We start from the raw sequence: 26,902 nt of genomic DNA, 5'->3' as shown, positions 1-26,902 counted from the left end.
TGCCAACATCCCAATCATAGGGATGCCAGAAGGAGAAGCTGAAGAGGAAGATATTGAAAACTTAACTGAACAAATAATAAAAGAAAACTTCCCTGATTTGGTGAAGGAAATAGACATACAAGTCCAGGAAGCACAGAGAGTCCCAAAAAAGTTGGACCCAAAGACACCACACCAAGACACTTCATAACTAAAATTCCAAAGGTTAAAGAGAGAATCTTAAAAGCAGCAAGAAAAAGCAGAGAGTTACCTATAGTGGAGTTCCCATAAGACTATCAATTGATTTCCAAAGAGACTTTGCAGGCTAGAAAGGACTGGCAAGAAGTATTCAAAGTAATAAAAAGCAAGGACCTACAACGTGGATTACTCTACCCAGCAAAGGTATCATTTAGAATGAAAGGGCAGATAAAGTGCTTCCCATACAAGTGCTCCCTAAAGGAGTTCATCATCACCAAGCCCTTATTATGTGAAATGTTACAGGGACTTATTTAAGAAAAAAGATCAAAACTATGAACAGTAAAATGACAACTAACTCACAACTATCAACAACGAAACCTAAAAAAACAAAAACAAAAGCAAAAATGAACTAAGCAAACAACTAGGACAGGAAAAGAATCATAGAAATGGAGATCACATGGACAGTTATCAGTGGGGAAGGGGAAAGGGGATAAGGGGGGAAAATGGTACAGGGATTAAGAAGCATAAATGGTAGGTACAAAATAGACAGGAGGATGTTAAGAATAGTACAGGAAATGGAGAAGCCAGAGAACTTAATATGCACAAATCTCCCATGGACATGAACTAAAGGGAGGAGTGCTGGAAGGAATGGGGGTATGAGGGAGAGGGGAGCAAAGGGGAAAATATTGGGACAACTGTAATAGCATAATCAATAAAATATACTTTAAAAACATTAACTTTTTCAACTGTACTGTCATAACAAAAAATATTCACAATCATGTGAATAGGCAATGAGAATACTGCTTGCTTCTAAAACTAAATACCTGTGTCAGGTTGGATTTTCTTAAAATACTTGAACCAAAACAAGATATCACAATGAATTGAATGCAAAAGCAGATATATGAATCTAATTTTCTTCTCGTAAGCTGGACTTTAAAGATATCTACATAAATGTAATGCAATGCTACTCTTTCCACTAACTTTTTTTTGTTATGAAAAACAGGTATTTTTCATATAAAATTTTACTTATATTAACATATAATGGAATTATTGCCTTCAGTCAATTAATAGACAATTTTTTAAATTTTTCTTCCTGTTAATTTCCAGTAATATAAATATGGTAGTAGATATAATCCACATAAACAAAAAAATTTTGAGGTCTTTATTGATAATAATCCTGACACAAAAAAACACTTAAAAGCTGTGAGATTAATGTGTAAATGACTGGCTTGTCATTGTTATTCAACTTTTTTGTAAAATCAAATCTATTAAGGTATAATTTACATGCAGTACAATTTACCCTTTTTAGGTACATTCTATGAATTTTGGCAAATGCATGGCCATATAATCACCCCAGTTCATCATGCCAAAAAGTTTCTTCATAGCCCTTGTCAATCCTTCCCCCAACTCAGCCCCTGGCGTCCACTGATCTCTATTTGCTTCTGAGAGTTCTGCCTTTACAGTGTCATATAAATAAGATTATACTATATGTAGCTTTTTTAGTTTGGTTTCTTTTACATAACATAATGCTTTTTAAAAAAGATTTTATTTATTTATTTAGAGAGGGAGGAAGGGAGAAAGAGAGGGAGAGAAACATCAATGTGTGATTGCACCTTACACTCTCCCTACCAGGGACCTGGCTTGCATCCCAGGCATGTGCCCTGATTTGGAATCGAACCGGCAACCCTTTGGTTTGCAGGCCAGCACTCAATCCACTGAGCCACTCCAGCCAGGGCATAATGCTTTGATATTTATCCGTGTTGTTACACTTATCAATAGTACATTTTTTTAAAATTGTTGAGTAGTATTCTATGGTGTGAGTGATGTAGCACAATTTACCTACTCACTCGTTGGTTGTTTACAGTTGTGCTGATTTTATAATCAAACTATTATAAATATATACTTATAGGTTTCTATGTAGACATATGTCTTCATATATCATCGGTAAATACAAGTGAGATTGCTGAGTCATATGATAAACGTGTTTAACTTTGTAAGAAACTGCCAAACTCTTTTCCAAGAACAGAGTCATTTTGTATCCCACAGGCAACGTGTCGGAAACCCACATGCTCCACGCCCTCTCCAGCACTTGGTGTTTTGTCTTCCTTCTTTTCCCCTTATTTTATGTTAGCCATGCCAATAGATGCTAGTGGTTTTCACTAAAGTTTTGAAACACTTATCTTTGGTTTCCTCACATAAATTGTTAACTGTCTACTGGAAGGGATTACACATCTTAGGTAGCTCCCACTTACCATGAAGACGGTGTCTATTCCATAGAACTAACAGCAAATTTTACTAACCCATCTACTGAAATTTAGGCAAACAGGTCTCCTGGTGATGTGGGGAAAGTACTAGCCTACAAGTCTCCTGGTATCCAATGAAATCACTCTTTCACCCTCTATCAATGTTCTGTGCAACTCAATCGTGGGACATTTGAAAAAACTCTACATTTTTAAAGAGTTGGCAATAGACAGCTTTCCTCTACACCTTGCATTCTCACCACCATCCTGGAGATTTCAGGGTCCACATGGATGGCCCCCCAGACACTGACTTTCCCCCCACTCTGCTGCACTGCAGCCCACCCTTCTCACCGCCTCTCCCCCAGCCTTGTCAGCTCTCACAACGGATCCTTACTCTAATGTATTTTTACCCACTTTTACAACATATTAGTGACTTTTTTAAAGCATACAAAGGATTTTAAGTAATTTAATAAGATGTGCAAGCATCACCAAAATCCAGTTTTAGAACCTTTCTATCACCTTTAAAAAGATCCCTTGTGCTGGTTAAGTCAATCACTGCTCCCACCTCCAGCCCCATGTACTTCATACAAATCTTAAACTTCAGTAGTCCATTATTTGAACTAAACTCAACCTCTGATGTTCGAGATCTCTCACTCCCTTTCTTCCATTTAACCTATTAAATAATATCATGAAGTCCTAATCCCCCTATCTTGTTCTCCTCACTCATTCCTTTCATTTTCACTTCTTCCTCCATCTAACCACAGACTTCTGGTCAATCACTACAACCATTCTCTTGCCAATACCACCTACTCATCTCTCATGCTCATATATCTCTGTCAAAACTACCATCTGAATCTATTCAACTGTCAGGCCTTCCTTGCTCCTGCCTCAATATTTCAGGAGGAAAAAAAATCAACTCTGAAGAATGGTGCATTAGAACTATTGTTTTGGAAGAAACCTCCTCTACCTAATAAAAGGGCACCTATAAAAAACCCACAGCTAACACCTTACTTAACAGTGAAAGACTGAAAGCTTTCCCTCTAAGATCAGGAATAAGAAAAGGATGACTATTTTCACTACTGTTACTCAATATTTTATTAGAGGTTCTACCCAGAGCAATTAGGCAAAGGGAAAAAAGACATCCAGATTGAAAAGAAAGAAGCAAACTATTTCCATTTGCAGATGACATGACATTGTGTAGAAAAAATACTAAGAAATACATAGACACAACTAGAGCTAATAAGTTTAGAAAAGCTACAGGATACAAGATCAATAACAAAAATCAATTGTATTTATTTACACTAGCAATGAACAATCTAAAAATAAAGTTCAGAAAACAATTCAATTTAAAATAGCATCAAAAAGAATAAAGTACTTAGTAATAAATTTAAAGAAATGTAAAACTTGTACACTAAGAACTATCAAATGTTGTTGAAAGAACATGAAAATCTAAATAACCTAAAAGGTATCCATGTTCACTGATTAGAAAACTTAATGTTATTAAGATAGCAATACTCCCAAAATAATCAGATTCATTGCAGCCTCTATGAAAACTCCAACTGCTTATTTTGCAGAAATTTGCCAGTTGATCCTAAAATTCGTATGAAAGTGCAAGTTACCCTGAGAGTTAAAACAACCTTGAAAAGGAAGAACAAAGTTGAGAGACTCACACTTCCCATTGCAAACCTCACTACAAAGCTATAACAATCAAAATAGTGTGGTACTGGCATAAGGAGAGACATATACATCATGAAATAAAATTTGGAGCCCAGAAATAAACTCATACATCTAAGCTCAATTGATGTCTCCAAGGATGCCAAGACCATTCAGTGAGAGAAAGCAGTGTATTCAATAGGATTGAGACAACTGGATAACCACATGCAAAAGAATAAATTTGTACCTCTATCTCATGCCACATACAAAGAAATTACTCAAGATCTATGAAAGGCCTAAGTGTACAAGCTGGAGCTGTAAAACTCTTAAAAGAACACATAGGTGTAAATTTTCATGACCTTGAACAGGTAGCATGTTCTTAGATATAACACCTAAAAAATAGATTTGGACATCATCAAAAATGAAAAATCTTTGCACGCTAAGGGACACTACTAAGAAAGTAAAAATACGACCTACAGAATGGGAGAAAATATTTGCAAACCATGTATCTGATAAGAATCTGGTATCCAGAATATAAAAAGAACTCTTACAATTCAACAAAAACAACATGAACACAATTTTAAAATAAGCAAAGGATTTGGATTGTTATTTATCCTAAGAAGCTACAGAAATGGTCAAGAAGCATATTAAAAGATGTTCAACGTCACTAGCCATCAGAAAAATGTAAATCAAAGCCACAATGAATTGCTACTTTATACCTGCTAAAATGGCTATAATTTAAAAATGTAAAATAGCAAGTGTTGGTGAGGATATGCAGAATTTGGAACCCTCATACATTGCTCATAAACTAAAACAGTGCAAAATGAAGGATATTTGTGGTGATGGAAATGCTATGTCTTGACTGTATCTGTACTACAGTTTTGCAAAGTGTTATTATTGGGGAAAACTGATTAAAAAGTATACAGGATCTCTATGTGCTATTTTTTTATGATTACATATGAATTTACAATGATCTCGAAATAAAATTTTTAAATCAATTTTTAAATCAATCTTAAACCACAGATTGATCAATATTCCTTCCTTACATCCAGCTACTTTCAGTCATCCGTTTCATTAAAACTCCTTAGTCCACCAACCTCCTTCGCAACAGATAACCACCAGCACCAACAACTAACATTTATCGGGCATTTGTTATGTGACAAAGAACTTTATGTGCAACCTAAGTTGCATAATTCTCTGAACAGATAACTTTGAATTCTACTTTTCATAGGAAACAGCAACCTCAGACACCATCCCCTCTACTTCATCTTCATCCATCCATTCCTCCTTTTCTTCCTTTAATAATGAAAAGACGGGTCCATTTCACAGATTAAAGGCAATCCTTTCACTTAAGCATGGACCCTAATTCTCAGGATCCTAACTCCACCGAATGCGTTTCTTCTATTTTGAACCCCTTTCTATTAGACTTAATCTGTCCGAATTTCGGCAAGTTCACATTCACTCCTGTCGTTTTGTGTACTTTTTTTTTAAAGGAGGAGGAAGAAAGGAGAAAGAAGGAAGAAGGAAGAGGCAGCTAGCTTCCTTCCCCCAACCTTACAAATACATCATCCATTCTCACTCTTTTTGTAGCTACGTTTCTTAAGAATTGTTCATATTTATTCGTTCTACTTCCTAAACTTCCATTCAGTTCAAAATCCACTACAGTTTGGTTTCTGCTCCTACTCTCTGAAAGCCTGACCTCTTTCCAGCATTTGACACCTCTACCTATTCCTTCATTTAAACTCTCTCTTCTTTGGGCTTCTCTGACATCACCACCCTGAGAGATTTGAGGTAAGTGGCAGAGGTGACCTAAAAAAGAAGGAAACACAGTTATAACAAAATAGGGCATGCTCATGGCCAAGGAGGCAAAGGTAAAGAGACTGCTACTTTTTGAGATGGAAGTTTGGAGAAAGAAGGCAGAAAGGGCCACATTGGGCATCGAACGAAATGGTTGTGACTTTTACCCTCTTTTCCCCATCATTTCCACCCTCGTTCTTCCCCTATCCTTTCACAACCTGCTGGTACTCAAGAAAAAGCTGGAGGGTAATGGCGGGGACCGGCTTGGGGTCTGCGAGAAGGGCGGACTCTACCGGCGGTGGGGACCGGGCCCTGGTGGAGGTGGATGAGGAGCTGAGTCCCCAGCGGAACAGGTGAGCTGAGCCGCGGTTGCAGCTCGGCGGGGGACCACTGGGAGCAGACGCGAGCGCGCATGCGTAGCAGCGCTTCCGGCCCCGGCTGTGGCGTGAGCCGCATCTTGAAATGTCCCGACGCTGTGCGTGAGATCCAGGTGGGAGCCGCTGCTGATCTCCAAGAATACCGTGATCCGCGCGGGATACGCTGGAGGCAGCGGGGTCAAAGGCGGGCGGAGTAGCGCAAGTAGAAGGACGCAGTCTGGGCCCTTTTGTCCTTAGCGTCCTTCGTGCCCTGCCCAGCCCTTTGGCCGGCGGCGCTGAGAAATGGGCGGGGGGGGAGCTTGGGGGTAAGGGAAATTCAGGTTAAACAGGTTTCTCTGCAGATCCAGTGCCTTTAAACCCGGAGAGCCCACACTTTTTTAAAAATGAAGAAATTAAGGCTTAAGGAACTAGAGAGTCGCTTGCAACAAGTGGATGGATTCGAAAAGCCCAAGCTACTTCTAGAACAGTATCCTACCAGGCCTCACATCGCAGGTAGGGCGGCTGGTGACCACTCCGTTGCTTCGCGGGTTGGTTAGTCTTGTCTACTTACTCCATAATGAAATGAGAACAATTATTTAGATACAAGGACCGTCTAGAGGAAAACTGCTGGAAAGATTACCTATCCCGTTAGAGGACTTCCTTAACACCAAAGCTATAGACGCCCCCGACAGACACACGTCGTCGTTTTACTGTTTGGTTTTTGCATATCCCTTAACACTGTGAGACATCATTTTAATGTGTTTGTTTCTCTCATGACACGGTACACTCCTTGAGGCAAAGAATTTGTTGGCCTTGTTTACACAATTCCCACTGCCTGAAGAGTTTCTGGTGCTAATAAGGAGCTCAGTAAATATTTGCCAAATAAGGATCAATTTCCTATTGCAACAAATTGTCAACACAGATATTTCTATTCCATACTCTGCCCTATAAATGAATACTAGATTTGCTAGCCGAAGAACTGAGTTTAACAAATTCAGATTAAGCGCTATGTAGATATGAGGGTGCATTTAAATTTTAACAAATGATCTGAGAATCAAGAGTGTTGCTTTGATGTGAGAGACTGATACCAGTAATACAGTAGAAAATCAGGAAAAAATTCTATTTAATAACTGTATTACCAAAGTCATTCGTGAGTCTTAGGAAAATTAATTCGTCAGAATACTTGCAAGCAAGAAACTCGTCCAACCCCAACATTGTTTTGTTTCTACGCTGCCAATGAAAGTAAAGGAAAATATGTGCATACCTGCACTTAACACCAACATATGGTCATAATTTCAACCAAAAATTGGCACAAAACTGTCTAGGTTAAGACCAGTTTACCCAATTTAGATAATGACTTTAATGTCTTCTGGTTATAGGGTTTCTAAGTAGAATCCATTTTTTTAAAAAGATGGTTTCACACTCATGTGCTAATTCTTACTTTATTATTTTTTAATTGATTTTCAGAGAGAGAGAGAGAAACATCTCTCTGTTGTTCCACTGATTCATGCATTCATTGGTTGCTTCTGATATGTGCCCTGACTGGGGATCAAACCCAAAACCTTGGCTATTGGGATGAGACTCTAACTGACTGAGCTACCCAGCCAGGGCTTTGTGCTAATTCTCTACCAGCTTCAAAGTCTCTAACACCTGCAGCAATAATCAGGACCGTGAATTCAGCCTGAGATGTCCTGTAATTGTGTTTTTAATGAAACCTCTGGATCCTGGGGCATCAGTGATGGCCAGTAGTCCTTGCAGATATCCACGAGGAGATATGTTCTTACTCATGGGTAACCTTCAGTGTATCCCAGATATTTATGTATTTGAAATACCCCTTTCCAATCTCAGCAGCTTCTGCTCTACTCCTCAGTAGTTCTCTTATCTGCTCATATTATTAGAATATGAATATAAGGGCCTGTGGATCATAAACACGTGTCTGAATATGTGAGTCTAAAGGCTGCATTGTGGATGTAGGTCTTTTCCTTTCCCATTGTAGCTTAAGCTTATGGTAACTGCGTTCTGGTGACAAATTGGTTGCAAAAAAGGTCTGTGCCATTTTAATGTTAATGCTGTGGTTCCCAGACAGATTCACAAATCAGTAAAATTTCAAAATAATTTTGGACACTGATAGAGGGTTTCCAAGTTTATGATAACAAGGAAAGAATTTTTTTGTTTGTTTCTTAAAATGTCTTTATTTTCCTGAATTTTTCCTAAAGGTTGTTTTAAATTGTATATACTGTTACAGTTGTTCCTGCTTTTTCTCCCTTTTCCCACCTCCACCCAGCCCCAATCTCTCTCCTCTCCCTAACTCAACCCCCATTTCATTGTCCATGTCCATGGGTTATGCATGAATGTTCTTTGGCTAATCTCTTCACCGTCTTTCATCTAGTCTTTCCCTTCCCCTCTAGCAGCTGTCAGTCTGTTCCATGTTCTATACTTCTGTTCTATTTTGTTCGTTAGTTTGTGGTGTTTATTAGATTCTACAATACATGAGGCCATGTGGCATTTGCCTTTCACTGACTAGCTCATTTCACTTAGCCTAATATTCTCCAGGTCCATCCATGCTGTCACAAAATGTAAGAGTTTCTTCTTTTTTTACTGTTGTGTACTATTCCATTGTGTAAATGTACCACAGCTTTTTTACCCACTCATCAACTGATGGGCACTTAGGCCATTTCCAAGAAAAATATTTTAAAACATATTTGTGCTTACCACCATTTCATAAAAATATTTCAGCATCAAAGAAAACTGATAGGTATGTATGTGTTTAGCAGTGTTCTGAGCAGACTGAGGAAATATGAGACATTTTGACCTTATGTTTCTCATTTTACCTCAAAGTCTTGTCATTCTTGGTATTGTCAGCAGACTGGTTTTTGGAACTCACTGGTATGTGTTTTATCATTTTGTCGTGGGCCCTCGTACTACGTGCCAAGCTATTATGCCTTGTCGGGTTTTTTTTTTCATTATCTAGAATACCATTTGGGGGAGGACTAGATAATGCCAGACAAGTTATTTTAAAGAATCACAGGGACAAATTGGATTTTGGTCTTCAACTTGCTTGCTTATTCTCTAATATGTTCTTTGATCTTTTAGCATGTATGCTCTATACAATTCATAACACATATGATGACATTGCAAATAAAGTGGTTGCTGATCTGGGATGTGGTTGTGGAGTACTTAGCATCGGAACTGCAATGTTAGGAGCAGGGTAGGTGATCCAGTATGTACTATTTGGTATGGGGTGGCTTTAATAAGCATAAATAGATCAACTGATTACATTTATGGGACTTTGTAGTATGAGATGAGGGGAGCAAGAATCAGAAAATGAGTACATTTTAAGTGAGCAGAACAAACTGAAAAAACAGTAACTGCAGCAGCCAGATACCTTCCTTGTTAGCAGGTACCTTCCTAGCTTCCCAGCCTCTGCCAGGGGGGGCCGTCATGCTGCTGAAAGGGAACACTCACTCTTACTTTGCCAGTTGGGTTAAAAATGTATATTGTTTTGGTTGTGTTAATATTTTGACTTAGAAGCTGTTAAGTAGTCACGCTTTGTGTTTTGTATTCATAGGTTGTGTGTTGGATTTGACATAGATGAAGATGCATTGGAAATATTTCATAGGAATGTGGAGGAGTTTGAGTTAACAAATGTTGACATGGTTCAATGTGATGTGTGCTCATTACCTAACAGAATGTCCAAGTCATTTGATACAGTAATTATGAATCCTCCCTTTGGGACCAAAAATAATAAAGGTTAGTAACAAGAATCAGGTGTACTGGTGTTGAAAACGACTTGCATGTTGATTGTTTAGGTTAAGTGATGTTATCACTTGTCATTAAATAAACTAATTTCTTACCTGCAGTTACTACAATTTCAGTTTGGCTAATGCATGGATAGGGAATTGAACTTTCAGTCTTTGTTGTCACAAATTTGTACTAAATGAAAAATACCTTTTTATTCATGTATTTATACTCCATCTGGTTTCAAGAATGATTTACTTAACCCTTATGAATGATTATGAATCCCATAAAGTATTTTATACTTTTAGAACTTTTTTTTTAATGCCTTAGCACACTGGAGGGTTTCACCATGTGTCCATCAGTAACAGTGACTCACTGGCTTTTTATTTTGTGTGCTGCGGGCAAGGAGAGTAGAAAGTCAGTGAGATGCGTGGGTTAAGTCCTCCTTGCTCCCCTCACCCCTGCATGACTCTGATTACTGCTGTATCTGTTCCGTTCTCCTCTCTTTCAGAGTCATTCATTTGGGATATAATAAATACTAAAATATTTACTTTATCCTTATTCAAATAAGGCAGTATAATTCTGGTTTTATTCTATCGACCTTATTTGTACCCTGTCTTTCTGCAGAGAAAATTTGAAGTGGCTATTTTGGTGTTTATTAATACCTTGTGTAAATTAAAATTCATTTAATTTTCTATTTTGATAAAAGGTATATATTGTAAATTGGAGCTTTTTATACTCTTAACAGGGACAGATATGGCATTTCTGAAGACTGCTTTGGAATTGGCAAGAATAGCAGTATATTCTTTACACAAATCTTCAACTAGAGAAGTAAGTTCAAATCTCATGATACTGTCATTTAATTTTAAATTCATGACACTGTTATGACACAGATGCCGGCCCGCAGGATCTGGTGTTGTAGTTGCAATATATAAATACACACGGACTACCGAGTCCTGTGGAGGAAAAGGGGCCGCGCGGCCACTCTCTCAAGAGGAGAGCGCCTAGACCCTTGCCTTGACAGGCTTTTATTGTTTTTCTAGGCCCCTCACATCAAAGATGGTCCTCATAGGTTTGTTTTGGGTGGTTATCTTTTTCAGACAATACATCAAAGAAGGATATTTGCAATGTAAAGGGAGAAATGGTCAATGGTCTAAACGGGTTATGCTCCATATCTGGAAGGTCTAGCTCAGATGTGGGGAAGATAAAGATACTCAGTAAACATTTGCTGCCTCAGGGTGAGGAGTTTAAGCAAGAGCAAGTCTCATAGGAGTCTAGGTACAATGCAGGCCTGATTTCCCACTGGAGAACCTATCCATGGACGTGGGTCCTGCCTGCCAACCTCGCTCCCCGCTGGCTTTTTCGAGTGGGGGCTGAGCCACATTTCCCACGCGTGGAACAGTTCCCCACAGTTTTAAGGATTTGCTATGAAATTTATTTACTCTTAAAAATGTGAATACCAGAGTATTTATTTTTCCTGACCTCTTTTAACATCGGGCACTTAGAAACTGAATTTTCCCTTTAACTAGCTAGCATTTGTGATAGCTTTCTTGGGCTATCCAACCTTTTGGCGTCTCTGGGCCACACTGGATGAAAAGTTGTCTTGGGCCACACATTAAATACACAAACACTAACGAAAACAGATAATCAAAAAAAGGTTTTGAGAAAATTTACGACTTTGTGTTGGGCCACATTCATAGCCATCCTGGGCCGCAGGCAGCCCATGGACTGCAGATTGGACTCTGTAGCCCATATACTGGTGAGAGGTTTTTTTGTTTTAGGGTTTGTTTTTTTTGGGGGGGGGGGTCAAAGATTTGTTCAGGCAGGAACTGTTACCAGGAAAGAAACTATAATTCAGGAGTAGAGAAGTATGGTATAACTAGAGTTAAAGTATGTCCTGGGTCTTTTTTTTTTGTAATCCTCACTGAAGGATTGATTTGAGAGAGATGGAGGGGAGAGGGAGACATACATCGATGTGAGAGAGAAACACTGATCGGTTGCCTCTCCTACACACTGTGACCAGGGATTGAACCCGCAACCTTTTGGTGTACAGGAAGATGCTCCTACAAACTGAGCCACCCAGCCAGGGCTGCCTTGGTAACTCTTGATTGATGCCTGTAGCCCAGTGGCCTTGTGTGGCCTGATGTACATAAGTAAGGCAGTAAGGCCTGGGTTTTCAAGAACACTGAGCCTGGAGTTAAAACTAATCTGTGTTTATAACTTATCTCTTCCATTATTTTTGCCAGCATTTGACACGTGGGGTGTATAAGGTGTGTTCCAGAAAATTGGGGGTGGGTTGGTACATTTTTTTGGTATCAGAATAATATAGTGACCAAGAATACAGATGATAGAGTGAGACTGCCTAGGTTATTTCTAAACTCTGCTACTTCCCCGCTGTTATCTTGGTGAAGGTACTTGAATTCAATTTCATCACCTATACTGTATTTACCTGTACTCTTGTAGTATAAGGAAGTATGAGTACCGTATACTTTGAGGGTTGTTGTGAAAATTAAGTGAGTTAATATTTACAGAGCATTTAGTATCTAGAATATGTAATTGCTATTACCTATTATTAATTTAAATAATACATGTATTAGAGATTTTTAAGTAGTTTTGTAGTAAAAAATATTTCTATAAATACGGTGTGCTGGGATCCAGTTAGAAACAGTAAGTTCTGGATATATGGTAATCTGATAACCCCCTAAAAATATAAAATTGTATGGCTAAAAAATTTATACTGCTAACAATGAGTGGTACCGAATGTAGGTAAGCAGCAGAATACATGACTTTACTGGTAAATAAATCTCCATTTGATATGTGAAAGCAAACACCAGTTATTATTGGTATCTAAAAAGCTTGTGTTGAGGTCCCTAAGACCATCCTCAGGTTTGATGCATCTCAAGGAAGTCTCACAAGACTCACCATACAGTCATACTCATGGCTGATTTAAGGATACAGAGCAAAATCAGCAAAGGGAAAGGTACATAGTTCAAAGTCAGGAAACCAGGTGTAGCTTCCAGAGTCCTCTCCTAGTAAAGTCACACAGGACATAGTGGATTTTCTCAGCAGCGAATTTTTGTGACAGGCATGTCAAAAGCTGTCAATCAGTGAAGCTCATTAGAGATTTAGCGCACAGGATTTTTACTGAGGACTGATCATGTAAGCACTCCTATCCCTTGCCTGGCACAAACCCAAATTCCCAGACTCCCAGCAGCAAAAGAGGTATTCAGCATAAAGTTAAAGCACAATGTGCATATCATCTAAGGGGACAGGGAATGGAAACCCTCCCAAAATCTAAGTTCCCATATTCCAGCCAAGGGCCAACCTTATATGCAGGTCTTTTCTAAAGATAAGCAGTCAGGACTGCTCTGCTCATTTCTGCACAGCTTGAAATAACAAATTTTATGTTACTCATACACAGTTCACGCAGAACAAGGAAAATATGCCAGTAAAAAATGCAATTAAGCACTGGCTGGTGTGGCTCAGTGGATTGAGTGGCAGCTTGCAAATCAAAAGAACGCCAGTTTGATTTCCAGTCAGGGCTCTTCCCTGGGTTGTGGGCCAGGTCCCCAGTAGGGGGTGTGTGAGATACAACCACACATTGATGTTTGTTTCTCTCTTTCTCCCTCCCTTCCCCTCTCTGAAAATAAGTAAATAAAATCTTTTTTAAAAAATGCAATTAAGTAGCAAAGTGTAATTACTGAATTCCTGTAGCCGCATCACCAAGGAACTCCCATCTTTGCTGTTTGGTATTACCATGTTCCACCATTAAAAGGTAGCATTATCAGCATTGTCTTGGCAAGCTTAATGGTTGAATTTTAAGCATATATTAAGTACATTTTTACTTAGTGCATATTTTCCACTAGTACAGGAAATAATTTACAGAATTAATCTGCTGTATATTATGCGTACATGAAGGAGGTATGGTGAGAAATGAACTAATATTAAGACAATCCCTGTTAAGCTTGTGGTACTTCTGCCTGTTTTAAATATTCTATATAATTAGTACATTGTCACTGAAGCTTACTCCACACCCCTTAACTGTAGACCCTTTGTCTTTAAAAGTGCTTGGCTCTCTATTTATAATATGGGTACATTTGTAAAGTAATTTTTTGGTAGAAATAGTTAAGTGAAATGTAAGTATCCTGGCAGATATGCTGGCAAGCTGTGTGACTCTCAAGGCTTTGGCCTTATCTTTCTTCATTAGGCATTGCGAGGATTTAGTTCTTGGCTCTTACATTAAAGCAAATAAGCCAGGCACTGTTCTCTCAATGTTATCCCAAACTTACCCCATTCATACTTTGACATCTCTGCCAGAACCAGCCACATGCCACTGTATAATCTAATGTCTAAAAACTTTCACCAACCTTAGGGCTCAGCTAGCAAAGAAATGTCATCATAATTTATTTCTTACAAATTTATCAAAGATCCTGAGAGTCCATTAAATTACAATATTATTTCATTAAATTCTGTATCCTTATACAGAAATTCTAGATCTCAAGATGGGAAAATATGTACAAAATTGGGATTATTTATTAAATTCAAGGGAAAAAAATGCATAAATATATTGTCAGTATTGTTTATAATGGGAATATTTGAACCTACAATTTAGGGAAAGTTATCAACCTGCTTGATGCCAATTAAGTATTACAAACACTGCCAACATGAACAAAATGCTTATAATACCAAATATTGGTATCTCTAGATTTCTAGTATTTCTAGATAATTATACACTTAATTTAAAGGGGTTATATGCAACTTTTTTTCCACTTGCATTAATGTTGAAGTGTTGTATATATTATTTTAAAAATTCATAAAGCAATTTTTAAAACAAATTAACCAAAAATTTTATGAAGTGATTCAAGAATTTTAGACCTGTAAATAGTTAACATTTAGTACTTACTGTGAGCCAGGACAGTTCAGAGCACTTTTCACATTCCAGAACAATCTGATGAGAGATACCACTATTGTCCTCATTTAACAGAGGAGGAACCGAGGCATGGAAAGAATGAGTAGATCAGGGTTACGATGCCAGTAAGTAGCAGAGCAACAGTTCAAGTGCAGGCTGTCTAGTTCCACAGACCCTGTTCTTAACTACTATACCGTACTGCCAAGGAATGGTCTCTGTTGAATGGTTTCCAGGATAGTTATACTTGTATATATTGATGAAGTAATGCTGCAGAAACCATTTGAGTACATTGTGCACTTTGTTGTATTTCTGAAATAATAACAGCTTTGTGATTTGGATTTGATTATGTAATTTGTCTCAGCAGGTAAATATATTGAAATGGCTTGGCTTCTTAATACTATCCATTCAGTTGAAAAAAATTTAAGGGTCTAAATTCTAATGAAGTTTTAAAAGCTTGAAAATGTATTACCAAGTATTAACAGAAAGGAATTATTTAAAAATTTAAAAATCAGTTCACGTGATCATGTCATTATGTTCAGCATATTCAAAAGAAAGCTGCAGAATGGAAAATCAAGATAGACATCATTGCAGGTAAGACAATTGTCAATTTTCTCATAAAACAAATCTCAACTCAATTATCTAAGAAAGCCAAATGCATTAGCCAAACCAGAATTTTTATACAGGTACTAAGAAGACACTGTAAATCATATTTTTAGTGTGGCAAATGGAGATGGTTATAATGGGTAGCAAATAGAGTAAAGGCAGTGTATTGTTTGCCAAGACTGTCCCAATTTATGTATTCATTTTACTAATAATATCTAATAATACCCAAGTATTGGGCACTACAGGCTCAGACAGAACCCTATGCAGCTTTAACAGTGACTAAAGTTTGGGTTTAGAGTTGGTCGGACATCAGTTTGAAATCCCTTTTTGGAAAATACCACCAGATTATGCCTGGATTGCCTTGCTATTTCAATTTTCTAATTGCCCCTGAAGTCAAATAACAATAGTTTTTTAAGTGGGGGGTAGAATATAGTTATCCACACTGACTACATCATGCTTACTACATTTTTATTAGTAAACTGGACAATATTCACAAACATCAAAATGGGGAAAGCATACAAGCTAACTGTAATCCAATTTTGCAAAACCTGAAATAAGTGTACAGTAATAGGGAAATGGTTTTTTTACATGATAATAAACTATGAGTTAAAACTATGGTATTACCATATAACTAGGTCTATTACTGTTCTTAATAATTAGTAATGTGTGAAAGGTCAGTCTTCCTATTTAATATTCAGTATTGTCACTCCTTACATAGTTTAAGGTATAAGAATGTGCAACACAGAGCACCTTAGGACAGATCCAGTAGTTTACCAAACCAGGGCCTTACTACTCCAAGTGTGGTCCTTAGATCATCAGTGTTGACATCCCTTGGGAGCTTGTCAGACTTGCAGAAATTTAGTCTCTACCCAAACCTACTGAATTATATCCTGCACCTCACCAAGATTTTCTTTGAAGGTGATTTGACTGCACATTAAAATATGAGAGCTGTGACCTAGAGTTAGAATTTACGTTGTAAAATATGAAGGGGTAGGTAGACTCATTTTCATCTGAAATGTACCAGTAGTAAGTTTGGAGAACTTATGAAAGAATATGAAAAAATGGGTTTTCATTGAGTTTAGTAGGAAAATAATTAGCTACTTACTATCATTACTAAAATCCAGACAAAATTTTAAAATAAGCATAGTTATGAGAATGCTAGCTATTGATTAAGAAATTAAAAATAGGGAGGTACTATCACTTTCATAGGATATACTTTTTTGTCCATTTGTTATCCTTCTAAACTCTTCCCCATAAGCTCAAATTTTGGTATAAATGACCAAAATGGCAGAAATACCAAACTCAACTTGCCGTGGTTAATCTTGGGGATTCATCGTGGCAGTCCTTGGATACCAAGTTAAAGTGACAGGCCTAGAATCTTTAGTTTACTAGCATTTAAGTACTTTCTTAATTCGTGGGGTGGTTTTTAGTCAAGGGTGGTAAATGCTTGGAAATAGAATTTTTATCCTTAGGTGGCTTTTTTTGTTGTTGTTTTATAGAGCTGAGATATGACCTGCCAGCATCATACAAATTTCATAAAAAGAAATCAGTAAGTCTCTTGAACTTTACAGTAAGTAATTATTTCTAATGTTATCAAGTTGCCCAAGTAAATACAGAAAGCCAGCCTGGAAGACAGATTATGGAATGGCCTAAAACCAAAAGACAATACTCTTGGTTTAAAATAAATTCTTTCTCAAATACTTTGGGCAAAAATAAAACAAAAAAAACTAAGTTTTTGCTCTTTTTATATAGTATATTTTATTAGTTTGTACTAATACATTCTCATATTACAAAGGCAATTTAGTACCAGAATCTTTCTTCTGATATTTGAGTTACTGAAATAACACAGAACTGTACATCAAAAATATCCTTGTTTGGATAACAAAAAAAGAGACAAGCTAAACAACAAAAAATTTTCCTCTTTTACAGGTGGACATTGAAGTGGACCTAATTCGGTTTTCTTTTTAAAAGCCTCCAAAGACAAAAGCAGCTGAAAATCTAATTAAAATGAATAAAAAGTTTTTTTACTAAACTACTGGTCTCCGGCACCATTTTCTGTTTTCTGCTGTTTTGATGCAGGTTCTTCTTTGTCTGTTTCTTCTCTTGCTCTTTTTCCTGGTCCTGTACAATAACAGAAATAATTTTCAAGTTTGCTGTAAGGGTTACTCTATTTTAAAGTTGGGCATAATTACCAATGAGAAGGCTTTTTTTCTTAGTACAAAACTTCCTGCTCTCTAAACGTATCTTCCAAGCATCCTTGTTATCACTTGTAAAACAGCGTAACTGGAGTAAATCACAATCTAAGAATGTCGCTCACACAGAAACTGAAAAACCTATCGCTGTTCTCTCTCACAAATAGTTTCTCATGGAAGTAGCAAAGACTTAAAAAAACTTACCAGATGCACCAATTTCATCACGTTCCTCATCACTATCAAATTTAGTCTTCTTGCCCTGAAACTGTACTTTTCCTTTAGCAGACCCAGTCTGGGCAGCTTTATTTCCCTTTCCTTTTCCTTTAAATCTGCGACCTGAAGAGACATTGAGAGATCAATAAAGAAATGTTTTACATTTCTTGTCTTTGAACAATTATTACAATTTTTACTCAAGCAAATGAGTTTAAATAACCACACTGTCAGAAAAATCAGAACTAATGACCTTTTGACTTCCATTTGTTTAGGGATTCTTGTTGATCTTCTATGATTTTCTTCAGTGCTTCTTTTTCCACATCTCCATCTAGTACTTCCCATGTCACTTCTTTGTTCCTTAGTTGTAGATTACCATTATTTGCATCTTTGGCTTTATCCAGTGCTTCCTTAGCTTTTTCTTTAAATAGAATTATTCCCTACATCAAAGACAAAAGGCCACACCCATAAGTTTTTGGTCCCACAGTTAGTTCATTCAAAGTAATTTTTCCTAGCCTGCAAAATCTTCCATGCCATTACCATTTTCAATGAATTCCAGTGAACATCAGGAAGGAAATTGCTACAAAACTTGTAGTCACTGATCCAACAATTATTCACAGCATAACAAAATAATCAGATACCATATGGAATTACAGCAACAACAAAATGGACAAGTAAATGATTAAATAGAAACTTCTCAACATATTAAAAAAATGCTTACTCTTTGCTAATTATTTCATCTAAAAGATAAATTTCTATGGATTTTTAACATTGGTAAAACTGTTTCCAAACCTCTTTTGCTCCTCTGACAAAGTCTATCCATTTTATTTCACCATGACTTGAGAAAAGGATGTGCAAATCTTCTCTACAGGTCTGATCATCTAGGTCCCCCGAAAACTTAAGCAAGCAGCCAATCTTTTCTTCTAGAGATTTCTATGAAAATATACAAGGCAGTAAGTTTCTTAAAAGCAACCACAAATCATAAATGGCTTACACTACTCTATACCTGTACAAGGAAAAGGCTAATTTGCTAAACTGACTAAATGCTAATTTGATTAGTTCAACATTTTATTTCCTCTATCATCCTTTGTTCTGCAATTGCTTCTGATTTAATTTCTCCAAGAAGTAATATTTAGTTAGTTATATAAATCTGATTCTTAAATTACCTCTGGGTAAATACTAATTTTAGGCAATAGTATTTGGTTATTACTTTACTGTAACGCTTACAGATTTTCTGTGAAAAGTCATCAGACCTTTCATCCTCATAGCCTTGAATTAGATTTCTTAAGATACCAGTAATATGTACTTACGATTTCAGCATTTTCTGCTAACTTTTGTTTTTCTTCTTGCTCTCTATAAATAAAAATGTGATTGAATGTTTCCATTTACTATATATAAGAAAATTAAATCCCGATAAAGTTAATCTTGATCACTATCACTAAGTTACTTAACAACCAAAGCCAGTTTTAGGATTTCTGATTGTCCAGTGCTACAGTGCAACACAATATGGCCCCAGATTATCAACGCAGCTTAAGACCTCAATGTTTCATGAGCAAAAGAAAGGCCCACTGCTACTCATTTCAGAGGTCATCAGCTTCATTCCCCACAATCACTATCTACTTTTGTCAAAGATTTAAGGAATTAATGTTCTATTAGCCCTGGCCCTATATATATATATATGTATATATATATACATATATATATATAGCTCAGCTGATTGGAGCATTGTTCAGTACACCAAAAGGTTGCGGGTTCAATCTCTGGTTAGGGTGCACAGGGGAGGCAACCAATCGATGTTTTTTCTCTTTCTCTCCCCCCACCCTTCTTCACTCTAAAATTAAAAAAAAAAAAAAATCCTTAGGTAAGGATTAAAAAGAAAAAAAAGTTAGTAGCTCTACTTACTGTTTAGCTCGTAATTTAGCTTCCACTTTATTTTGCTTTCTTTCTTCATTTTTTTTTGCAAAGTAATCTTCCCTAAAGGACACAAGATATAGAGGCTAAATTTATGAGAACAAAGATTTCAAATTATTTGGAATGATTAAGACACAGCATAAAATTCAAAAGGTGTCGAGGAAGTTACCATTCCATGTTTTTGTAAATAACAGCTTTACTAAGAATTCACATGCCATAAAATTCACTGTTTTAAAAGTGTATAATTCTATGCTTTTTAACTTACTCAGATTGTACAACTATCACTATTATCTAATTTCAGAACATTTTCATGACCCTAAAAAGAACCCCTACATCTCATGAATCATTCTGGTATTTAAAAAAAAAAAAAAAGGAAACCAGAAGTTATGTAAAGTTTTTTAACATTTCAGAGTTTTCTACAGTGTTCATCCCACAGAAAGAGAAAATTCTAAAATCCCTAAGACCGAAGAATAAGAACAATTATAAAATCATGTTAAAAAATACTTTTGAAGGCTTAACACTGAGCAATTCATCACAGTGCATCTCTAAGTACACCAGGCTTAGAACACAGCATATTTAGAATACTGTGTAATGCAAAAGTAGGAAACTATGGTCACACATCTAACTTAATCATGAAAATGCTCTGGTTTGTCCAAGTTTTTACACACAAATTTTAAAGAATGTAATCCAAATCTCTATTATATAATGCTTTGTACTACATACAAATACAGGCATATATAGACTATGAGAAATAAGAACAGATAAAAATTGTATAGTGATTTATCTTCTAACACTAAAAGCCCAAATTTCCAGCCTGACTGTAACTTTTAGATGTAAAGCACTAAAACTTAACCTCCTTTATTAATTGTTAACAGAGAAAGGGTACTAATAAACACTTCTATATATTCTCAAAGGACTAATAGTTTCCACTAAGCAAATTTCAAGCATTTCCCAAACGATGCCTGTGGTTACCAAAACTACTGGCCTTATAGGTGATCCTATTCCATATTCCTTATCCCAGTGTGTCAATTCCATATTAACTAAGTGGCCAGAACAAACATCAGCAAAAATGCTTACTTGAAAAGTATTAGTAGATCTGTGTCTTTGTACTTTTGTCCAGGGGTCTCCACAAACTTTTTAGCAGACTCAATGCTATCAAACACAGCAAATATTGATCCCTTTTAAAAGGGAAAGAAAGATTTTTAGTTGTGTCCCATAAATTTTTCAACTAGAAAGTTTGTTACATTATACAACCATACCTTAAATGCTTTGTGCAATGTTCTTCTCATCTGAATATTTAGTACTTGACCTTTATCTTCTAACCATTCTTTAATGTCATCAAGGGTTGCATCAGTAGGAAAGCCTTTCTGTGACCAGGAAATGTACAAATGACTTCTCAGGTAAAACAATTAGGAAGAAATTCTGAATCATTTTGCCTTGAATAAAGCCACAATATCTCTACCTCCCACTCTTCCTCCCAAAATGTTTAACAGCTCTGGTTAAGAGCCTTTGTTCTCCAGTGGAAAAGTGACTCTCTTATCTGGGGTTTGATTCAAAATAATCCAATTGGGTCAGGGACAAAGCAAGATTAACCATGTGTTAATAATACTGAAGTTGGATAATGGTATATTATATAGCCAATCTATTTTTGTATGTCTGAAATTTTCCAGAATAAAAAACTTAAAAATTAATATGCTAAAGAAAATTGCTATCAAGTTCAGCTGGTGATAAATAAGAAGAGGTAATATGCACTGGTGCTTACAATATGTTAATGATTTCGTCCAATGGTATATGGGTTTTTCATTTAACACTCACAGCAGTTCTATAAGGTAAAAATATTATCCCCATATATGAAGATAAGGCTTAAAGAGGTTAAGTACATATAGCAAGTGGTGAGGGACATATAGTAAGTAGTGAAGTTATGATTCCTGAGCTGCTATTTTTACCAACTCTATTACCCATTCTTTCTAAATTTAAGATATAATTAAATGCATTAAAGGCCCACTTACAATATAAACAGATCTGTTTTTTACATCATTTTTATACTCATCAGTCACTTCAGGGAGGGGTTTGTTTGGAGATCTTCTGATTTTGGTTTTATCTTCACTTATCTCCATGAGTTCTGCCTTTGATTTGCTCAATGCTTCTACTATTACATTAAAGTCTGTTGTTAGACGGTTTAACCTGAAGAATATGTATAAAAACCTTGTAAGACTTAGTACTAGCACTTGTTAACCAAAAATCTAAAGATGGTTTTTAAAAGGTTTTTACCTATTGAATTTTATCATTATTTCCAAAGGTACCCAGCCTTCATCCAGTTTGATCTGTTCCTTTAAAAATTTGTCCCGTGGCAAATTGAAGTCACCAAAATAATACTGAAAGATAATTACAACATAGTTAAGATCATTGTATAATATTGACTCCAACCTAGGAGATGTATTTTTATTACCATTACATCGAGTTCTATTCTTTAAAAATACATGTCATAACTTAAGAGGCAATAAATATTCCTCCTAAGTATACCATAATTAAATATTTATAATACAAATTTAAAAAATAGATAAAACTAAAAATTGATTACTTAATGTAATTAAAAGATATGTCAACAACAAATAAAAACATACCTGAGGATTTAGTATATAAAAAAATCCTCACTTTAAATCAGTGTGGAAACAGTAAATTAAATAACTAGAATAAAATGGTTAATTACACTGATTTTTAAAAGTTAAAAGCATGTATCTAATTTAAGCACAGAGGCACTCTTTCTCAGTATAAAAACAAAGGGAAATTATACATGAAAAGGCCCAAGTGTGACTACTTGGAATGCCAAAAGTAGCATAAAAAGTAAGGCAAACATAGAAGTTTGTTAATAATTCTTATAAATCAAGGGGGAAGAAAAAACCCAAGAAAACACTAATAGAAAAATGAATGAAGGACATTACAAAAATTACTAAAACTAAAAATGCACTATAAACAAGTTCAACCTCATTATTAATCAACGAAATGTAAATAAAAAGCATTTTTCACCTGACAAATCGGCCAAAATTCTCAACACGTATACCTAGTATTGGCCTTAACAGAGAAATGGTCACGTAGGTAGAGACGTAAACTGGCCGTAAGTGTTTAGTTTTCAAAAATGTGCATCACCCTTGAGCCAGAACATCTCTCATTCTAGGAATTTTATCTTAAATCGGTAAACATGTTTTACTAAGATTTATATATAAAGATATTCATGATAAAACTATTACAGCTAAAAAATATTGGAAATAGCCTATGTATCAAATAGGAAACTGGGCATATAAGTGATGACATAAAACCTCACTCCCCCAAAATGCATCCCATGTTTGGTGGAGGAAAGGGAAGGAAATAAAATTTATGTTAGTGTGAGCACTGACCAAAGTGTAAAAGGGTAGTCATTAGGCTTTTAACCTTGATTACCTCAGGAAGGTGGTATTTGACAGGGGGCAGGTTGTAAAAGGGAAATCATTTTTCTATATACATCTATGTACTTTTTTAATTTTTATTTTTTTATTTTGAGAGAGAGAGGAAGAAAGAGAGAAAGAGAAGGAGAGAAATATCAATGTGTGGTTGCCTCTCATGTGTCCCCAACTGGGGGACCTGGCCCGCAACCCAGGGATGTGCCCTTAGCGGGGATAGAACCAGCGACCCTTTAGTTCACAGGCTGGCACACAATCCACTGGGCCACACACCAACCAGGGCTATATACATCTATGTATTATTCTAGATATTAAATACATAATAATTTGTAGTTTTCTTCATTGTAAAGAAATTAGTTCAAAAAGTTGCAACATAAGAAATTTAAAATGACACAAAAGTACAACTTAAAAAAAATACTTCTGAGGATTCCCAAAACACATCAAATAACATGAAGTTCTTTAGCAAGAGAGTAAGATATAAATTAAGAAATAATTTCCCACAGCAACCATTATGTAAAGCTTCAACTTAAATACAAGACTTAAGTTCAAAAAAGTACTAAGAGGCCCTGGCCAGATAGCTCAGTTGGTTAGAGCATTGTCCCTATAACCAAAGTTACAGGTTCCATCCCCGGTCAGGGCACATACAGAATTCAACCAATAAATGCATAAATGAGTGGAACAACAAATCCACTTCTCTCTCTCTCTCTCTCTCTCTCTAAAATAAACAAATAAAAATTTACACAAAATTTAAAAAGTTAAATAACATTAGTCTATAGTGTTATCTTTTGAAATGTCTACAGTCTTTGGGTTTCATAAACTGGCTACACCAATATAAAACTGTATACTATTAAGCCCTGGCTAGTGTAGCTCAGTGGATTGAGCACGGGCTACGAACCAAAGAGTCGCCAGTTTGATTCCCAGTCAGGGCACATGCCTGGGTTGCGGACCAGATCCCCAGTACAGGCGCACGAGAGGCAACCACACATTGATGTTTCTCTCCCTCTTTCCTTCTCTTTCCCTCTCTCTAAAAATAAATAAATAAAATCTTTAAAAAGAAAAAAACAACTGTATACTATTATATGTACAACTAATTCGAAGAATCAAAGACAAGCCAAACGTTGAATATAGGTCACTGTACATACTCAAATGAAATGTTCTTTCTGTATTTGTTTTGAAGCCCTAAATTTCCTGGCAAAGAGCTGTTTTCATACTTGAAGAGTACAAGGATCATACCTCAATTTGATGACAGATTTTAGCCTCCAGAGCAGCCATTTTTTCATCACCATTTTCAGCCATTGTGGCTATCTGTAAATTTTTCCAAATTAGCATTATTGTTATCTTTTTAACATAAAATTCAAGACCAGAAAAAGAATGATTATCAACATCCCATTAATTTCTTTTAAAACAAAATATCAAGAATTTTTAATTTCACAGGCTCAATTTCTCTACTCAATTCTCAATTTTCAACAAAAGAAAACTTTGGAATAAGTGATGGAAAACTGAAAAGCTACTGAGCCCTGGCCAGGTAGCTTCGTTTGTTAGAGCATCCGTCATCCTGATAAGCCAAGGTTGTGGGTTTAATCCCCAGTCAGCGCACAAACAACAATCAACTAATGAAGGCCTAAGTAAGTGGAACGACAAATCGATGTTTCTCTCTCTTCCTGTATGTATGTAATAAAAACATACACATAAAAATCAATAAAAACATTAAAATTTAAAAAAAGAGAAGCTAGTAATACACACCCCTTTCAGTAAATCACTGTTCCATGTTCTATAACAAAGAAAGTAGTTATCTTCATTATGGATTTCAGTCCCACCTGTTTGGTATGGTCAAATTTCTTTTAAACTTAGTCACAGTTGCCCTGGCCAGTGTGGCTCAATTGGTTGGAGCACTGTCCTATACACCAAAAGGTTGGGGGTTTGGTTTCTGGTCAGGGCACATACCTAGGTTGTGGGTTCAATCCCCGCTCAGGAGCGAATGGGAGGCAACCAATCAATGTTTCTCTCTCACATTGGTGTTTCTCACTCTCTATCCCTCTATCTCTAAAATCAGTAAACATATTAAAATAAATAATAAAGTTAGTCACAGCTGACTTACCAAAATGTTTATCAGCCAAGATTAAGTATTATAATCATATTTTAGCCAGGGTTCAATTAGATGCAGTGTATTAAGGAACATATTGAATGACAATTTGAGAGCCCAAGGACTAAAACAACGTTAAACTGGGAGTATGCCTACTCATTCACTAATTTATTAGCTAACCAGTTTCCTGATTAGCAGTGCAGGAAAAAATGAGGCTGTGAGGTTGGTTTGCTAGACACAAAACCAAGTCTCTTCAACTCAAATTACCTGCCTCCAATGTTCTATTAAACCATCCAGTCACCCACACTGTACAAAAGTATATAGGAACTCATCAAGGATATCTGCCATTAAGTGCTCTAGTGATGAACTACCATTGGTACACTTCTTGGAGGCATCGCTTATATACTGTAATTACAATGTAACAAGCTGGATGCACACTGGAAGCTCTTGCAATAGGGATTTATGTGGTGCACATCACATTACAAAGTTTGCTCAATCTTATGCATTGGTTTGTCGACCACAATCTACATTACCAAATTATTTCCATAATCTAGGACCCCTTATAAAGCAAAGGGTGAAATAAAAGAACTATTTAATCCTCACAAGACTTCTTGGCCTACCCAATTTTGGAATTCTGTTTCATCATATTCCTTCCCAGAATGTACAACTACATGTGAAATATTAATCACATTTACCATTTCGCACAGAAGCCTGGATGTGAATGAATGAAGACCGTAAAGACCCAAGAGAAGTACGCCAGGGGAACACCTACACAGACGCGATTCTCGGGCCTCCACTCTGTCCCACATTATCCACGGAACCCTACGGGGTTTAGCCACGCCAACCTCCTTAGAAACTTACACAGGTGGCCTCAAACGTCCGCCTTTAGCGACACTGGAAGACGATGAAGGTAGGAAACTTGAAAGACTCAGTGGGGATGCCGGCAGCTCTGTCCAAACGACACCCCCAGGGACCCGTCCCAAAGCAACTATTGGCTAGCCTGAGACCCAGGCACGTGCGCAGAAACCCAGGTTCCAGCCTTCCTCCGAGAGGGCCCCCTCACACCTCCCAGGCCAGCGTGCCGCCTCCGGCCGCGGCCCACGCGGCTCACGCCCCAAACGTGAGGAAGCAGAGGTGCGGGCGCAGCCAGCATGAGGCAGCAAAGAAAGGGAAAGCGCCGTCGCGCACCACGGAAAGCAGACCTTTGGTACCTTCTCATTAGCCCCCCGGAGTTGCTTACCTTTCAGGTCCCGGTGCAGCAAACTCGGGCCACAAAATCACTAACACTGACTGCTGCGACTAGCCTTCCCAGCGTCGCCAGCTCGCCGAACGCGCGTAAAGATGGGGGCCCTCCCGGCAGCCCTTGCGCCCTAGTGGGCGTGGCTTCGGGAGAGCAGTAGCCGGTGCTGCTTTTTGAGCATGCGCGCGGGCCGCGAACTCTCACAGCCCGTGGAGTCTCGCCCCCTCCCGGAAGAAATTGATTTGCAGGGTTCCCCAGGGTGATGAAGGGAGTTAAGATAAATATTTATTTTTAAGTGGTTTTGGACGTCTTTCGCTTCTCCAGCCGTTCTTAACCTTTCCATTCATATGAAGTGTTGG

General features: G+C 37.0%; 2 protein-coding genes across 4 annotated transcripts; one reads left to right on the top strand and one right to left on the bottom strand.

The window, feature by feature from the left end:
* The first annotated feature begins 6,286 nt into the window (after positions 1–6,286).
* On the top strand, positions 6,287–17,502 carry METTL5 (methyltransferase 5, N6-adenosine). Its single transcript, XM_024561549.2, has 8 exons — positions 6,287–6,354; positions 6,583–6,733; positions 9,314–9,428; positions 9,789–9,970; positions 10,707–10,789; positions 15,407–15,458; positions 16,970–17,019; positions 17,400–17,502. The coding sequence occupies exons 2-8, from the start codon at positions 6,625–6,627 to the stop codon at positions 17,436–17,438; spliced, it is 630 nt and encodes a 209-aa protein (XP_024417317.1). The 5' UTR covers positions 6,287–6,354; positions 6,583–6,624; the 3' UTR covers positions 17,439–17,502.
* SSB (small RNA binding exonuclease protection factor La) lies at positions 17,184–26,688 on the bottom strand. Of its 3 annotated transcripts, XM_053918763.2 has the most exons (13): positions 26,544–26,685; positions 25,165–25,263; positions 24,454–24,525; positions 22,055–22,158; positions 21,793–21,967; positions 21,043–21,150; positions 20,861–20,961; positions 19,775–19,846; positions 19,183–19,225; positions 18,665–18,805; positions 18,126–18,312; positions 17,867–17,998; positions 17,184–17,591 (listed from the first exon to the last, which is right to left on the bottom strand). In XM_053918763.2, the coding sequence occupies exons 3-13, from the start codon at positions 24,514–24,516 to the stop codon at positions 17,503–17,505; spliced, it is 1,215 nt and encodes a 404-aa protein (XP_053774738.1). In that variant the 5' UTR covers positions 24,517–24,525; positions 25,165–25,263; positions 26,544–26,685; the 3' UTR covers positions 17,184–17,502. The 3 variants fall into 3 exon arrangements, with proteins under 3 accessions (XP_053774738.1, XP_024417318.2, XP_053774739.1); XM_024561550.4 differs by lacking the exon at positions 25,165–25,263 and having other exon boundaries at positions 26,544–26,688; XM_053918764.2 differs by lacking the exons at positions 25,165–25,263; positions 26,544–26,685 and having other exon boundaries at positions 24,454–24,527.
* Positions 26,689–26,902: the final 214 nt, after the last annotated feature.

Source organism: Desmodus rotundus, chromosome 2 (assembly GCF_022682495.2).
Source record: "Desmodus rotundus isolate HL8 chromosome 2, HLdesRot8A.1, whole genome shotgun sequence".
In the NCBI taxonomy this organism is placed as follows: Eukaryota; Metazoa; Chordata; class Mammalia; order Chiroptera; family Phyllostomidae; genus Desmodus; species Desmodus rotundus.
The sequence above is the reverse complement of the archived record's forward strand: the minus strand, read 5'-3'. Positions and strand labels throughout refer to the sequence as shown.